Source organism: Grus americana, chromosome 5 (assembly GCF_028858705.1).
Source record: "Grus americana isolate bGruAme1 chromosome 5, bGruAme1.mat, whole genome shotgun sequence".
NCBI classification, from domain to species: Eukaryota; Metazoa; Chordata; class Aves; order Gruiformes; family Gruidae; genus Grus; species Grus americana.
Genome location: NC_072856.1, coordinates 37,967,199 through 37,983,688, shown reverse-complemented (window position 1 = coordinate 37,983,688; position 16,490 = coordinate 37,967,199). Strand labels below are relative to the sequence as shown.

General features: G+C 38.3%; 1 protein-coding gene across 3 annotated transcripts; it reads right to left on the bottom strand.

Annotated features, from left to right (window-relative positions):
- Positions 1-2,481: 2,481 nt before the first annotated feature.
- ZNF770 (zinc finger protein 770) lies at positions 2,482-11,523 on the bottom strand. 3 transcript variants are annotated; one of them, XM_054828594.1, is made up of 2 exons: positions 11,422-11,492; positions 2,482-6,463 (listed from the first exon to the last, which is right to left on the bottom strand). In XM_054828594.1, the coding sequence occupies exon 2, from the start codon at positions 6,319-6,321 to the stop codon at positions 4,144-4,146; it is 2,178 nt and encodes a 725-aa protein (XP_054684569.1). In that variant the 5' UTR covers positions 6,322-6,463; positions 11,422-11,492; the 3' UTR covers positions 2,482-4,143. The 3 variants fall into 3 exon arrangements, with proteins under 3 accessions (XP_054684569.1, XP_054684568.1, XP_054684567.1); XM_054828593.1 differs by having other exon boundaries at positions 2,528-6,463; positions 11,442-11,523; XM_054828592.1 differs by lacking the exon at positions 11,422-11,492 and adding an exon at positions 9,765-10,928 and having other exon boundaries at positions 2,528-6,463.
- Positions 11,524-16,490: the final 4,967 nt, after the last annotated feature.

The following is a 16,490-nucleotide window of genomic DNA, read 5'->3' as shown; positions in this document are numbered from 1 at the left end:
CTGAAATAGCAGTTGCCACATAATTCTCTGTATTCCCCTTCTTCACGATATCAGCAAGGCACGTTCCAGTGCCACATCTACTGAAGCAGCCGTAGGCAGAGCTGGATGGCCACTGTTTCCATATGCTCTTATTACCCTACATATCCAGACAGCTTTCAGTGGAGAATGACAGGCCACCGTCTACATCAGAGCCGAGCAGCTTCTCATCCTCAGCACCATTTTGCACGTCATGGCAGCACACGTGCAACAACCAGCTCCATGACTCTCTGTCAGTCACAGACGGGGTTTCACAGATCCATACAAATTGGGACCAGGGACGCTGGAAGGATTCCAGTGAAGAGGAAAAGTTTTAGCCACGTATCCAAACTGTGGGGAGTGTAGCAGAATCAAGCTACGCATTAGCATATCCAGGAAGCAGACTGGAACTGAAATGGCAGAGTACACACGTAAAACAACATTCAAGGACTTGTGATTACTCAGGGCAGACATAACGACACTTTCATGTTAGAATGGCAGTTTCTGAACAAGGAAATGATCAGTTCTACTTGTGAGTGATTTTGTTGGCATAAGGCTGATTTCTCCTTTGCTCGCATGGATCCGAAGATTCACTTTTTTAACACATGCTAAAAAAGATGCTGTTTAAAAGCTGCTTGACAGAACTAGTCATTCTATGAAGAAGTACAATTAATTTGCTCAACCTGGAGAAAATAAGGTATATGAGAGCACAGAAGTCATTTCTGTAATTTCAATTTTCCTTATGATAACTGCCTCTAGACACATTTCATCCATAGCCATCAGACCATAAAACTAGGCTATTAAGTTAAAACTTGCACTTTAAGAATCCACAAAACCTTGTGCGAGGAATATGAACCATGACCCCTTTAGTTATTTAGGAGATCTAGGCATTTTCAACATTATTAGAAGGGGCCATTAGAAGGACCAAATCCATAGTCTTTATTGATTTAAGAGTCATCCAACTGTACCTATCTAAGTGTTACTCGAGTGAGCTCTTGTTGTGAGATTACGACTTTCAGAGTTTTACATCTATACTAGAAGGCAGCCAGGAAAACTAAACATTAGATCCAGCATCTCAATTTGAAGCCTAAGGTCTCATTAATTTCAATTAAATTTCTTTTGTGTCTATCTCCCATTTGCCTCACTAACTTTTCTTGTTGGCTCTGGGTATAACAGTGAGAGCAGATCACAGAAAAGTTGGAGAAACCAAACACTCAGTGAGAAGCAGCTACGAAAGTAATTAAACAGTTTTTCTGTGGTTTATGATGGCTTTCTTTCCTTTTTGAATTTTTCCCTAGACATATATAGGAATACTTATATATATATTGCAAGTTTTGACTTTCTGCAAACATTGCAAGGATAGCGCAGCAATCAAAATCATCAACATTTTAAAGTTATCCATAGCCACATTTCCTAGATAGAAAATGGACTATGTGATCAGGTAGTACTGCAGTTCCAGTCAATTTAGTATTGCATACTTATTTGTCTTTTAAAAAGTCCCTTTTATCTTTTTCTGCTTGTTTTGACCCTTCTTTTATTCCACATAGAACAACCTGGAAGCTGAATCCACACAGTTTGAGAACTTCTCTTTGGGGGGGAGCTTAGTATTAACACAGGAGGACCCATTGTTTTCCTGTTTACAATATGCTTTGGGTCTGCTACAGTCTTAAAAAAAATCCACTACTTCAGTACTATGAGATTATTACTCTTACCCATCAGCTCATTCTAACAAAACCACAGGCAATGTCTCTGCCACCAAAGATAATTCAAAGATTGATGGCTTGAACTTGCCTTGAAGCGTTATGGAAAATGACTAACATACTAATGAACAACACAAAGCGTTACTGTTAACAACGGGGAAAACCATTCTAGCTCAAATTCTCAAAGGTACTTGGAGAATTTTACTGTTAACTTCAAAAGAGATAGGAGTTCAACCTTAGATTTTTTTTTTTCCTTCTGACTCTTAGAAACTGCTTTTCCCCTTTCTAGCTAATTTCTGCTATGATCCCCCTAAAATTGTGAATTTATACGGGGTAGAGAGCCAGATAAACAAAGTGGCCCTTACTGCCCTTCTGAAATCCCATGGAGCCCAAAGATTACATTAGTTTCCAAATTAATCAGACAGTAACAGTTCCCACATGTCTATTCACCCCTGAAAAGTAGCTTTCTGTATCACTTTCCCCTCTTTTTACTCAAATTGATATTTTCAAAACATAGCAAGTTTAATGTTCTCTAAACATTAGTCTCCAACATAGCATTTTTTAAAATGACTGAGACTCCTTAAGAAAGATCTTGTTATCTTTAAACGTATTTCTATTTTATTTCTACAACAAAAAATATCTGAAACAAAACCTATTGTTGTAACATGCTTGGTTATTTTGATACATAGTCTTGAAACTATTCTGCATATTGAATGTTATATTGTTTCAAAACTCTGGTTTGCACATAAAGTATACAATAAAAGTACAATATAAATAAAATAGTTTATTACAAGTATTTTAAAAGAGCTCTACAATACACTTTCAAAACATTTTATACAGTATTTTGTCTTTCAATATGAAACAATTCACATAGGAAGAAAAAAATCTCAATATATAACTATAGTCATTATTAACATACTGAATTCATCCATCATACAAAAATCATAGTAACTACAGACTGTTTCTGAGTATCTTTCCTGGTTTTATTCTCTCTGAAAATGGGAAAGAATAACATGTACGAAAATAAAATAATAACTCCCTTCACTCTTCATTTATACTAAATACTACAAAGCTCATGCCACAGCAAAACCTAGATAAATCACTTCAAAAATTAAAAAAAAAATCAAAACCATTTTACTTAAATAAATATGAATCTATTTAAATAGTGATAAGAATGCCATGTATCTTACAGATATGTTAATTTAGAAATAGGATTAAAAACTTCAGGTTTCAAATATTCAGAAGTTGCATAACAAAGGAAAACACCCTAAAAGGTAGTTTTTCAGAAGGAAAAAAAAAACAAAACAAACTTCATTCTTGTTCATAAAGCTCCACCACACTTACACTTTTTGCCAAACCCCACAGGCACAATGGGCAAAGCTCTCTACTTACCAGAAAGTAGAGCTACAGATTCTATTAATACAAAATCAGAATTACTTAATTTGAGCTAAAAGTAATTTTCAGTCTCTTATATTTAATGTAATGAGAACATGACTTCCCGACAAAACTGCTCGTCTGAGTTATTATCACATCTTAAAGAACATTTCTTTTACTGGTGCAATATGTATGCTAGAAGGAAAGGAGACTGGAACAGATAGTAAGCCCGTTTGTAATGTTAATGAAAATTCCTTGTCCTCTTTTCTTGCAGAAAAATAGTTCAGTATTGTATGAATTGGCCAAAAAAGCTAGAAAAGGCAAGGGATATACGTAGAAGAGGAGATAATGAAGAAATGGATTAATTGATTATAAATCCCACTATTTTAGTATTGTCTACTTATATTTTATCATAAAAATGGAAAAGATCTAATTCCTCATCCATAGATCGCCAAGCACATTACAAAGCAGTTAAATTTTTTCTATTAACTATTCCATAATGCCACATCAACATTTTTCTCATTACATTTTTCCCCTTTTCCTACTTTCTTCTTTTTTGCATCTTTTACCTAAAAATAACCATTCTTTCTTTTAAGTATGAAATAAATACAGCAAGTGTCCTTTGTTTGCATCATATAGGAAATGAGAAGAAAGTAAAAGAACTGTTTTTTCTGTATTCTGGAAATTACCTTTTTATCTTTATCTGGTAGTTACCATTGGACAGCATAATGTCATAAAACACTATATGGGAAAAGGTATAACTCTTCTGATTCATAGAGCACTGCAGATCGTTGCAACACCATTAATACAGTAAGAATGTGTATTTATGAATTAATTTAGGAAAAGAAATGCAGAGTGACTTTTTTCCTGCACGAGTTTTTAATACCTTCTCACATTCATCACAAATTATATCAATTAGACAGTTTTGAAGACAGTAAATTAACTCTTCAGCAGGTCATCTCCATAATAGGAAAAGATCACCCCCTTCATTCAATTGTTTGGTCTAACATAAGCCTTTTAATAATTATTCAACCAAAAATGTTTATATATAATTTCATAGGGCATTAGCCAGTTTTGATAAAACCAATATATTCTCTGGTTGTTGCTCAGCAGAACTCAGCTTTAGGCTCTCTTTAAAGTGAATAAGGTGATGTCTTTTCAAATGTGGGGCCTGTCTGAAGTTTTTACCACAAACTAAACATTCAAATGGTTTCTGTCCAGCATGCATTAGGTAATGTCTTTCAAGCTTAGAAGGTGATTTAAAAGTTTTAAAGCAGATACTGCATTGATACAATCTGTTAACTTTGCTTTTTTCAGTACCTTCAGAAAAATCATGCCAATAGCTGTAACAGCTCTGCTCAGTTTCCAGCAATTTACTACACAAATATGGCTGTGCGTTTCTACTGCTGGTGTTGAGAACAAAGTCCCCTGACTCAACTTCAACTTTGATTTCAGCTGCTTGGTTTGACTGAATCAGCTCCAATTCTTGAAAGCCAGATGCCTGTGAAGGTGTTTGAGAATAACCTGAATAACCCACAGGCTGAGAAGACTTAAATTCAATGTGATCTCCCTGATGATTGAAAAGTTTGTTCAGGTTTTCAAATTCTACCTGGCAAACGGAGCTTTTATAGGGTCTCTTTTCAGTATGGGTGAGCTGATGTCTTTTTAAGTGAGCTGACTGTCTAAATGTCTTCCCACAAACATTACAGCCAAAGGGCTTCTGTCCCGTGTGTATAAGATAGTGTCTTTGAAGTTTGGATGAAGACGGAAAGATTTTTTCACATCTGTCACATTTACACACTTTGTGTCTGTTATGTATATTTTTAGCAGAAGCTGAAAAAGCACAGTGAAGTACTTCTGGATTATCAAAGAAATCATCTGATGAACCATAAAAAGCATCATCTTTATTATGCAGTGAATCATCGAAGTTTAACGTGCTTTCACCAGTAAGCATACCTTTTAAATTAATTCCAAAGTTGTGAGTTTGCGGGTGCTCTTGCCAAGGTAATGGCACAGCAAACGTTCTTTTCATCCGGTTACTACGTGCCCTGTGCTTGCTACGGCAATCCTTGAAAGGTTTAGTGGAAGCATGCTGATCGGAATGCTGATCTCTAGCTGCAACCAGGTCAGGACTTTTAAAGTGACCTGATTTTTTTTTTCTTCTGTCAGACAGAGAAAAATCTGTTGCCTTTCCTCCAGTATGCTTCAGCTTCATCAGGATCTTATTTTTCATGCTGACAGTGTGGCTGCATGCCATTGTACCATAATTTGAACTTTTTCCATCTCTCAGACAACAACATTTGTGCAAATTTAGAACCTGCTCAGTTTCAAAACACTGCTCACATGCTGGGCACTGAAAGGGTACAATATAAATTGAGTGAACATCGTGTGACTCATTCTCCCGTGACTCGTAAGCGTCAGCATTCTCAAAACTATCCTTCCTTCCTTCCAACAGGTGCTGTGTTCTGGGATATTTAAGAGTCTTTGCTTTGTATAAAATATTGTGGAAAGTCTTATTTCTGGCATGGAGCTGTTTGTGCTTCATGAGTTTGCTCTGTATTTTAAACCCCTTCTGACAAAAGCAGCACTGAAAAGGCCTTTCTTCTGTGTGTGTGAGCTGATGGATTTTCAAGTGAGTTGACTGTCTGAAAGATTTACTGCATGAAGGACACTTAAAAGGTTTCTGGCCAGTGTGAATAAGGAAGTGTCTTTCTAGCTTAGATCTTGATGGAAATGTCTTGTTACACGATTCACAAACATGAGTTTTCTTTCTCCTTCTGGCACCACGTAGATGATTTGCCTTCAGGCACTGATGCAGCATCCACCTCTCTTCAGTAGAAAAAGATTTCCAGCACATAGAACATCGAAATATGCCATAAGTGACCCTGTCTTGCTCAAAATCCACAGAGTTTTCTGCTTGCTTGGTATCATTCTGATAATTCTCATTATGAAGCTGCTGATGCTTTAAGAAAGTGATTAAGTTTTTGAAGTTTCTATGACAAACAATACACTTAAAAGGCAGATTATGGGTTAACTGATGCCTCTCCAGGTGGACTAGCTGCCTAAATGTTTTATGGCATACATGACATTCAAATGGCTTTTGACCTGTATGTATCAGATAATGCCTAGCTAATTTTGATGGAGTTTCAAATTGTTTATAGCAAATGTCACAAGTATATGGCTTTTTCTTGGGTATCCTGTCAGCTGTTACACACTGCTGAACTTTTAACATTTTTAAAAAGCAATTACACCTCGCTTACTGTTAGTTTCTTCAGATAGGTATTTCAAGTGAAATCATCAATTGCATGCTAAGATGGAAGGCTGTAGAAGCAGCAAATTTTCTTAGGAGAGATATTCTTAAATCCCACAGGTCCCTAAAATAAGAGAGAGAGAATTATTTTAGCCTGTATTAATACATAATTGCCTATATTTGTCTCATTTTCTACATAAGAGACCAAAAGCATCTAGATTGGAATACTCCTGATTTAACTTAGCTTAATATGCTTCCCTCATAGCAGAGTAATCATTCGTTATGTTACATGATACAGAAAAATTAGACTACTTTCCAGAAAAAACAAACAAGTTTAAGTCATCCGTGCTGTAACACAGATATTGTTTAGTCCTGCATGTTACTTCAAAACAATATAAAGTTCAGCTACATTATGATATTTAGGTTATATACAAATAAAGTATAGTCTTAAAAAAATCCACAAAACATACTGTAATAAATTTCTCCCCTACAGCAGTACTTCTAACTCCTAGATACAATATTTATGAACGTGAGAGAAAGAGAGAAGAACTAGGGATTCTTGGGCATCAGAAATAAAAATTCAATGAATGCAGTATTAGTGAGAAGTAAAAATTAACAATACATTGAAACTAAGTACAAAGTTACTATTCACATTTCTGCATCTTATCAACTATATCCAGAAGAAAGAGTAATGTAATCATTTTTGCTTTATCTCAGAAGGGCAAACACCAGAACTGGTCAGCAAGAGCACTAACCATAAACTATGACCAGAATGAGGATAATGCCCAAAACAAGGATGAACACAGGCTATGTTCACTATCTCATCGCACAGCTAGAATATCAGAGCTGTGATACCTAACCATACACATACTCTGAAATCATCATAGAGGTCATTATAATAATACATCATAATGAGAATTTTAGTCTAAACCAAAATCATGAAATAGTTTCAATTTTCCTTAAATTTTCAACAGACAAAACACACTTGGGCAAGCTACCGCATCTCAGCTAAGGTGTAATGACTTGCAAACAAGAAACAGTAACTTTGCAAGTACCTGAGTGCATGAAAAGTTATTAAAATATTCATAGGAACAGCTAGAAAGGACCTCAAGCAACCATTTAGTTCAAGCCAACTCTGAAAGCCAACTCATAACTAGATGGCCTCCAAAAAGTGGTCTTAACTTCCGCTGAAGGAGGTTCCTTAACCTCAGCAGGGCCCCAGCTCCAACGCGTCACTCTCTCACAAAGCTTTTCCTTGCGCTCAGGGGAGCCTTTCTTTACTACAAAGCTATTTTCATTGTCCTTTATCCTGTGAATCTGGAGAATAACTAAAAAGCATTCTCTGTCACAACTTTATGTAGTCAAAGTCTCCTTTCTCTCCTATTTTTTTTTTTTTTTAACTAGGAAAATTCTGTTTTTTCTAAGTATTGCTTTTAGGATCACAAAAAAAAAGTATTGATTGGTCTTTATTGGTCTTTTTAATCATCTCTGGACTAATTTCAATTGGTCACATCCTTCCTAAATTGCAGCATCTAAGACAGATTAAGTATTCCAGTCCACAAGGCTAGTAAGAAAAACAGAATAAAAATACCTCTATGGTATTACCTAAATGCCCTTATAAAAAAGGGATGGAGGGACCAAATTTTAAAGCAACAGCATAATAGTTAGGACTTGTAATAACTTTGAGATACACAATACATTTCTAACTATAATTTGTGGTATTTTGATCCTACAACTCAGAAGCTCTATATTCCTTCTACATACCAACAGAATAAAAATGAATTTATTCGGTGCCTCCAAAAGCCCCATCTCCTCACAAAGAGTTAATGTCCCTAGTTTTTAAAAATTCAGAAATATCTGAAAAGTCCATTCAAAGTCATCACAAAGAATAAAAGCCTACTGCAATTTAAAGCAAGTTACGAGACTCAAGACACAGGCACAAAATACTGAAAATATCTTGGTGAATCAAGATTTTTCTTAAGCTTCATGGGAAGAAACCTGGTCATCTGGTAGGATTGTTCCACCTCTAATTGATATGTTCCTATATAATTGTGGGCCTTATTAAATAATGTTTGGATGTACAGCTTAGATGCAGTTGTCACTACACTGAGGAGTTACCTAATCTCACTAAAATCGTTCAGGTTAGAACTTATCAATGCTATGAAGCAGTTGAGAAAGTCAACTTTTCCTTTCCTGTAGAATTTTAACAGCTACTCAGTTTCAGTCTTCTTTTGAAGAAGCAAGAAAACACAACACTCTTAGGAGACCCCTTTTTCCTCTCAGTTGTCGTCACATCATGTGAAGGCAGGGAGTTTAGAGGGAGTGTGTGACACCAAATGCTTTCTAGTTTGTACTACCATGAAGCTAGAGACAGGTAGGCTGAGAAAAGGCAAAAAGCTTCTCTGCTATGCTGGAAGTTTCTGTACAGCTCAAGGCAGCCTCCATTAGCAGGGAAGGAAAACCTCCTGAGAAAGAACTGTAAAGACTGATGAGTTTTAGTTAACATACTGTCATACAGATCTAATTTACACATCAGGAAAGTGCTCAAACACTATAGTGACATGCAAAGAAAAAAAGTCCAAAGTAAGAGACAGCTGTGGCATATTACACAAGGGATTTTGTATTTAGCTTATAAATTTTTTAAAGATGCTATCTAGTGAATGAGGAAAATGCTCTGTAGTACAAGGTGTCAAAAGCAGAGCACAGCTTCTTGCTGTGGTCGTCTTGCCCTGTGAAAGACTAAAAGTTCAGATGAGGTAAAATTAGGGGATGCAGGGGAAGGAGAAAGGAGCCAAGATGGGCATTACTGTGTGGCCCAAATATATTTTCAAATCCTATTTACTACAGACAGACTTCTGCACATCTATTTCAGGGTGCTCTGTGCCTTGCACATCTAAGGAATAAACATGCTGCCGCTAAAGATCAAAGAACAAAAGACAAGCTTGAAATTTTGTCTCCTGCCAGTCTTGGAAATACACAGGTCTGTCCAAATTAGAATCAGAAAATGCACTTCCCTAAGTGATAAGGATTTCGTTTGTGGCATAGGTCCAATTTTATATTAAATTGACATTACTTTTCATCTTGGCTGCAAGGTCATGCATAAAAATAGAGTCAAGAAGTAATGTAGGCCATTCAAGGTCCACAGAGGACTCTCCTTAGTCTATTATTATTTAATGATTAAGTAAAGATTATATTTATTAATATTACAGATGGCAGCAAGCTGCAACAAAATTAAAAGATGATGGAAGAAAATTCTGAATTCTAATCCAGTTGTTACTAATGAGAGAAGTATTTTTTGAAAAACAAACAAACAAAAACCACACAAAAAAACCCCCAAAACGGGAAGGGAACTTTACTAAGAAGAAATGAAAGATTTTCTACTTCGGCAGGAATAATGAACTGGAAGGGTTGAATAATCAACTTACTAGGTTATAGTTGTGCAGAAGAGACCTGGAGCTTATGCTGAAACGTAAGGTGAATATGCCAGCAGCAAGCATGCCATCCATACCAGGATGCGTAAACAGAAGTAAAGCTTCGACAGCACGTAACTCATCCATACTACTCACTACTGTTTATAGTTCAGCTGCAGTACTCTGTCCAGTTTTGAATACTGCCCTTCAAATTGAGTCAAATATATGAAGTAATTGGAATCAGCCCAGAGAAGAGGATCAAGAATGATCAGAGCTTAAATGCATAATATACAGGAAAAGATTAAGGTAACTGGGAATGTTTAAGTTAAAATAGAGGAGACCTGATTAAAAAGAACAAAAAAACTCCAAAACAAAACCAAACATAAGAGCCAGCTTTAAAGAAAACAGGAATAAGCTGTTCCCCAAATCATTTATAGTTGTGACTGGAAATGGATTCAAATTACAGCAGAGAGGATTCAAGTATATTATTGTCCTTCCAGCTGCAAAATTTTTCCTAATGAGCATACAAAGTAGTTGTGTGGGGAGATTGCTCTGCCTCCGACACCGGAGGTCTCCAAAGAAAGTTTTACAAACATCTCTCAAATTCCCATGCCCATATAGTTGACTCTATACAAGATAAATATTCTGGCTTGCTTTCCTATGACTCATTAACCTAATCCAAAAGGAACCACTCAAGAAATGAAAATTCAATATATTTCCAAATTTGCCACTGAAGGATTCTTCCACATCATTATTATTAGTACATCCTCAGACCCTTGAGATAAGCTAATGTTTATAGCTGTCCAGACACAATTACAAGAAAATTAATTACAGTAAAGGTGTGAAGAACCATAAGATGCCTCTTGTAACATTAACTACAAAGCAGACAAGTGAAAATCTAGCTGCTGACTTCAGAAACACACCGCACGCAACAGAGAGGAATCTGAGCACTGAGACAAACACCGCACGCTGGATTTCCTCCCCAGCTTTCTCCAGGGGAAAGATTAGATTGCTGCCATGGGGGAACAAATTTCACCAGAAAAGTAACCTTCACCTGTAGTTACACAGAAGCCAACAGCAAGCACCACGGCTCCTCAAACCTAACACATCTCATTCCCCCGTTTTCCATGTATTTTTCAAAACGTTTTCTGAAGCAAAAACCAAAAAGATATATGACGGTGAAGCGGGGCTGGTTTAAGATCAAACCTAAATTCTGCTGAAGGGCCCCGACACCCCCGGGACTGGTACCACACACCCCCCGCCCCCCAGCTGGACTAACTTAGATCCAGTTCAAAACTTAAAATCGACCACTGAGGCGGCCCTTACAGAAAGCAGACCGCGGACCGGCACGCAGCCGCCGTTCCCGCAGCGGAAAGCGGGCTCCGCGTGGGGCCACGCCGGCCCGGCCAGCGGCCGCCTGCTCCCGCCGCGGCTCTCCCGGTGCCCAGTGCCACCCCCGCCCGCCGACGGGGCGGCACTGCATAGCCCGGCACCCGCGACCGGCGACGCCCGGGGGCTCTGCCCCGACGCGCTGCACTGGCGGCCGGCAGCGCCGTGACAGGGCCGGCCCAGCGCCCCGGTGCTGCGGCGGAGCCCGCAGCGGCGCTGACCGCCGGCCGAGGGGAAAGGCGGCCCGCGGCAAGCGGAAGCCAGGAGCGGAGAGGGGAGCGACCTGAAAAGCAGCTACCGCACCTCCACCTTCCTCAGCCCTCCCGGGTTGCTGCCGCCTAAACGCTTCCCCCCGGATGGCACCGGGACGCCGGGAAACCCGGGCCGGAGCTTTCCGTTCCCCCCGCGCAATCCGGCCCCGCCTTCCGCCGCCGGGCTGCGGGCGGGCCGGGGCTGGGGCCGGGCTGAGGCGGGGGCGGCGGGGGGGTGTGTGATGTGCTCGACGGTTTTATTTCTGTTCGGGCCCGTAATGTCCCCTGTCTGTGCATTATTAGTCGCAGCGAATTATTCGGTGGCAGTGAGGAACACAATTAGCTTACAAGGTGAAGTTTCAGCTTTCTTTTCCAACGTGCACGATCTAAATCCCTGCTGCTCACAAAATAGTTACAAAAGGTCTGCCCGCATTTTGTCACTAACAGTAATGCAGAGAAAAGTTTTCACCCAGGCTTCTTGGCGGGATATTTTGTTTGGTTTTGACCAAACTTTCAAGTTAACAGCCCCAATAAAGGCTGTAGGTCCCTAGTCGTCACTTAGGTTGCGCCTTGCCCAGTCCTATGCTCCTCGCTCATGGGGCTGAACCCTGCTTAATTGCAAGGAAACAAAGAGAAAGACAGCATTGGACTAAAAATTTATGTCTCTCTTTTTGAAAAGAACGAATTACCTGGGAATCGGTCGTATTTCACGGATGTGCAGTTTACATAGTACAAGCCATTGCAGTATAACGCCCGCTGATTAAACAGTAACGAAACATAGAATTTGATAATCATGATTTTGTCTTTGGACAGAAGACACACCCAACTGCCTCTCCCTCCCTGTTGATGAATACAGATACATACCCTGTTGCTATATTAAAAAAAACCCCAAACTTGTTTACCCAGGGATTTTGTATACATTAATGAAAGAGAAGTTGGCAGCGTTTACAAGCCTAAGCATAAGATAATTTTGCAGGCCCCAGTATGTCTGCAGAACTGTCTTTGAGATGTGTCTTCTAGATATCTTTTGATATGTAGAAGCAACTCTCTACAGAACAATTGCTACCTCCTAGCTTAGCAGTGTTAGAAATCAAATCAGTCTCTTCTAAATAATATCTGACCTAATTTGAAACACATAAGCCAAATTTTAACACTACAGGACAAAATTTATTTGCAGTTAAGTGTAAATGCTCAGTGAAACAGTTTAAGTAGTGTTGATCTTCATTTCGATAGCATACAGTCATTTATTAACCTCATTGAAAGACAGCCCAGTCTTGTAGTTAAAATGGGGATTGGAGAGCCTATGGCTGAAAGCTTGGAAGCACTGTATGACCACAGGCAAGCCGCATAAAGCTATTCAGAAAATTAATTAATCATTTAATTATATGTCTTTTTAAAACATTTCTTTCATTTTAAAGTATCTCCGGTCTTAGCTGTCTGTTCTTCATGGAACCTCTGGTCTGGTCTGAAGCAAGAATGCGAGCAGCCGAGTTTAGCTTGTGCCCAGTAACGAATTCATGTAGCAGATCCACAGCGGGTGTAGGTTGCTGTAGCTCTCTTGATTTTTAAAGAAGCTGTAGCAACGTATACCAGCAGAGGATCTGCTGGTATAGTTCTGGGAGTTAGCAGAGAGCGTAATCCAAAAATACTAAATTCAATCTTATAGGCCAGTTATAACAAAACAGGTGCATTCAATCAATATGGTTTTGTAGAAAACCCCACGAACACAGGGAATCGATTATTTGCTTTTATGATGCTAGAGAATAAAATTTGCACCATTTGTAGGAAATAAAGTTGCAACATTCTAGCAACAATGCAAGACCTCCTAGGAGTGGAAAATGTTTTTATTTTGAAATCTAAACTTATTCCCACATCTTGGTTTTGGATATACCTTTTTGTAACCTGACCATGATTATTTTCACCATCCTGTCCCACTTTGGCAGGTCACTGGGATTTACTCACTGCCCTTTGCCTCCTCATCTGGGTGTCCCGCTAAGCTGTAGGTAGATACGTGCTGGGATCTTGATGACCTGCTAATCTGGGAGCTATGAATACATACCAGTCTTGTAACTGTTCTCCAGATGGTTTTTCCTTCTGATGCTTCCACACCCAGATATTGCTATTCATTCTCCATGTGTACTAATCTTAACGTTTCTGTAACAAATCTCTACATACTGAGAATGTGCAGAATGTGCATGTTTCGGTATACCTATTATCCCTGTTTTATTTATCTAGATTAGGTTATACTTAATAGATAAATAAAAGAGGGGCATACTGAAACTATGTGCATGATTGTTATCTGACTTCACACTCGAGAGGTTGAACAGATCTGGCTGTAGTCATAGCCAAAGTGTCACATGTAAGATTCTTCTTCTTTTTTTTTTTTTTCCAAAGAAAGAAGAAAATATAAACAATGAAAGAATTCCTAAACTTTCCTTAAAGAAAAAATGGACAATGCTATAATTTCACTGCCTAGAACTGAATTTTGACATCCCGAAATGCTGAACTGCCCCTTCATTTGTGAAAGAAAACTTTATTTCCCACTTGCTACAACAACATAAGCTATGTAACTCTTTTACCCTACTAGTCTAAATGCACAGTACTCCACTTCTTATAGAAGGCACATTGTTTGGAGTAGGTATTAGCATCTTAGTGTTAATGGTACCCCAAAAGGAGCAATTGCTCTTTTTGTGGGGATATGCTATAGTGTATTGATATGGAAGACCAGACCTTGTTCAAATAAATTTTGATTATCTTTAATTTTTAGGATTTACAAGATTTTGCCTTGAAATATTGTAAAGATGCTTCTGCAAACCGACAGTTGGCAATTCAATTACAGGAGTTGCAGAGACAGTCTATGAGGTAACTGCAACACGTTATAATGTTGTTATAATGTCTGCTTTTGTAAGGTGTTCCGTACCTTAAACACATGCTGTATATGCAGTGTGTTACAGCGATTTCCCTGGTGTTATTTTTATTGAATTCTAAGCTAAATAGGCACATAACACAGTATATAACTTGCTAATGTGTCAATTAATGCCACCTCAGGGCTGAAGTAAATTGCAAAGACTTTTAAAACTGTGAATACACATTTTGTGCTAGTCCTAGGTTTATCCCTTTTTCTCTTGTTCTATTTTCTGCCTTTTTTTCCCTAAATAGTCCATCTTAAAGCCCTCTGGTGCATAACAATGAATTGCCTAGAGAGGAGATATAGTTGTTTAATGAATCTCAAAAACATGTATGCTACACATGCAAGCATCATATTTTATTTGGTTAAGCACTATCGGTGGCAACAGATCCATAAATTCTCTCTGTATGCTCAAAACAAAAAGCAACTTTTAATGACATTTTCAAGAAAGATAAACTTTATTCAACCAGACTTATAAAAAGGTAGATCATCATATCAAAAATGGGAGAATATGATGACATTTTATAGGCAACACATTTAGTTCTGTGAAATGTAAGAATAATTATATTTCAATACGTTTAAGATATAGTTCTGCCTAACTACAATCATTTCCATTAACTTTTTGGCTTTGTCTAGCAATATATTTTGCTTTGTCTAGCACAGTATATTTCAAGATAAATTTCATATCTGGTATAGCATATTTTAAAACCGATACACCAAACAATTTATTTAGATGTTCATTTGTTGAGTAAAAACCCCACAAATTGCTGGCTCACAGCCCTTCATGTCTAGAATCCCTTAAGAATCCCTGCTTTGAAATTAGTTGCAGGCTCTATCAATTATATCTGTTTAAATGGACAAATTTAATTACTACAGAAGAGCAATTGATTTTTAAATTACCACTGATTGCACAGTGGGTATCTCAGTGGGAAGACAGGTACATGCAGGGTCTCAAATGGAATCAATGTATTAATTAATCTACAGATTGACATACTCCATAGAAAGTTCCCCTTCTCTTTGCCTCCTTCCTGTAGATTCATTTGTTTCAATTTAAAAGGAATTTCTGATGACCCAGAAGTGAAAAATTCAAATACAATATAGAATTGCACATGCTGTGTATAATATGTAAGCTTTTGTTTCTGACTTTGCACATTCGATGCCATTTGCTAGCCTAGGTGGCCTCTGAGTGATAAAGCATTCCTTACAACACTGAAACATTAAACTCGGCAATATCATGCCAAGGTGTATGTACGTATGCAGGAGTGACGCTGAAAATGACTCTAAGTAAAATGGAAATTAATTCCTTTCATGGAAGCAGTAAAACGAACATAAACAAAAACAGAGCTGGAGAAAAATATCTTCTCAGTACTGTGTCCAGTACTGGGCTCCACAGAACAAGAGAAGAGATGGACATGCTGGAATGAGTCCAGCAAAGAGCCACTAAGATGATTAAGGAGCATGTTATATGAGGAGAGGCTGAGAGAGCTGGCACAGTTTAGCCTCAGGAAGAGAAGACTTAGTGGTGATCTTATCAATGTGTATAAATACATAAAGGGAGGGAGTAAAGAAGTTGGAGCCAGATTTGTCCCGGTGGTGGCCGCTGAACGGACAAGAGGCACAGAATGAAATATAGGAAATTTCATCTAAACACGAGAAAAAAACCTTTTTTACTCTGACAATGGTAAAACACTGCAAGAAGTTGCCCAGACAGGTTGTGGAATCTCCGTCCTTGGAGATATTCGGGACTTGGCTGAACCCATCCCTGAGCCATCTGCGCTAGCTGACCCTGCTTTGCCTAGGGGCTCGGACTAGATTATCTCCAGAGGTGCCTTCCAGCCTCAGTCCTTCTGTGATTCTATGGATATTGTTAACATGCTTACCATGTAAGGGACTTATCGCACTACTTCATTTTTAAAACTGCTTTCTAGTCATGAAGTGTGCAGGTTCTTATCTTCAGAGGTAGTTGGTTTCTGAGGCCTATGTACTCAAAGAAGCATAAGCATCAACCTACCCACTAATATTGCTCTTTAAGAGGAAGATACTGAATCCAGCTATATTATATTATGACTTCTTAAACCTATGGTTTCACTGAGAATCTTGATCTAAGTGTACAAAGGACTTGACTTTTTCTGCATTGGCAGTAACTACCTTTCATAATTTTTTCAGGGCAGAGCCTTTTATTTGTAATTTATT

Coding starts and splice junctions, on each gene's coding strand:
- ZNF770 (XM_054828593.1), bottom strand. CDS start 6,321: ATGTTAAAAGTTCAGCAGTGTGTAACAGCTGACAGGATACCCAAGAAA.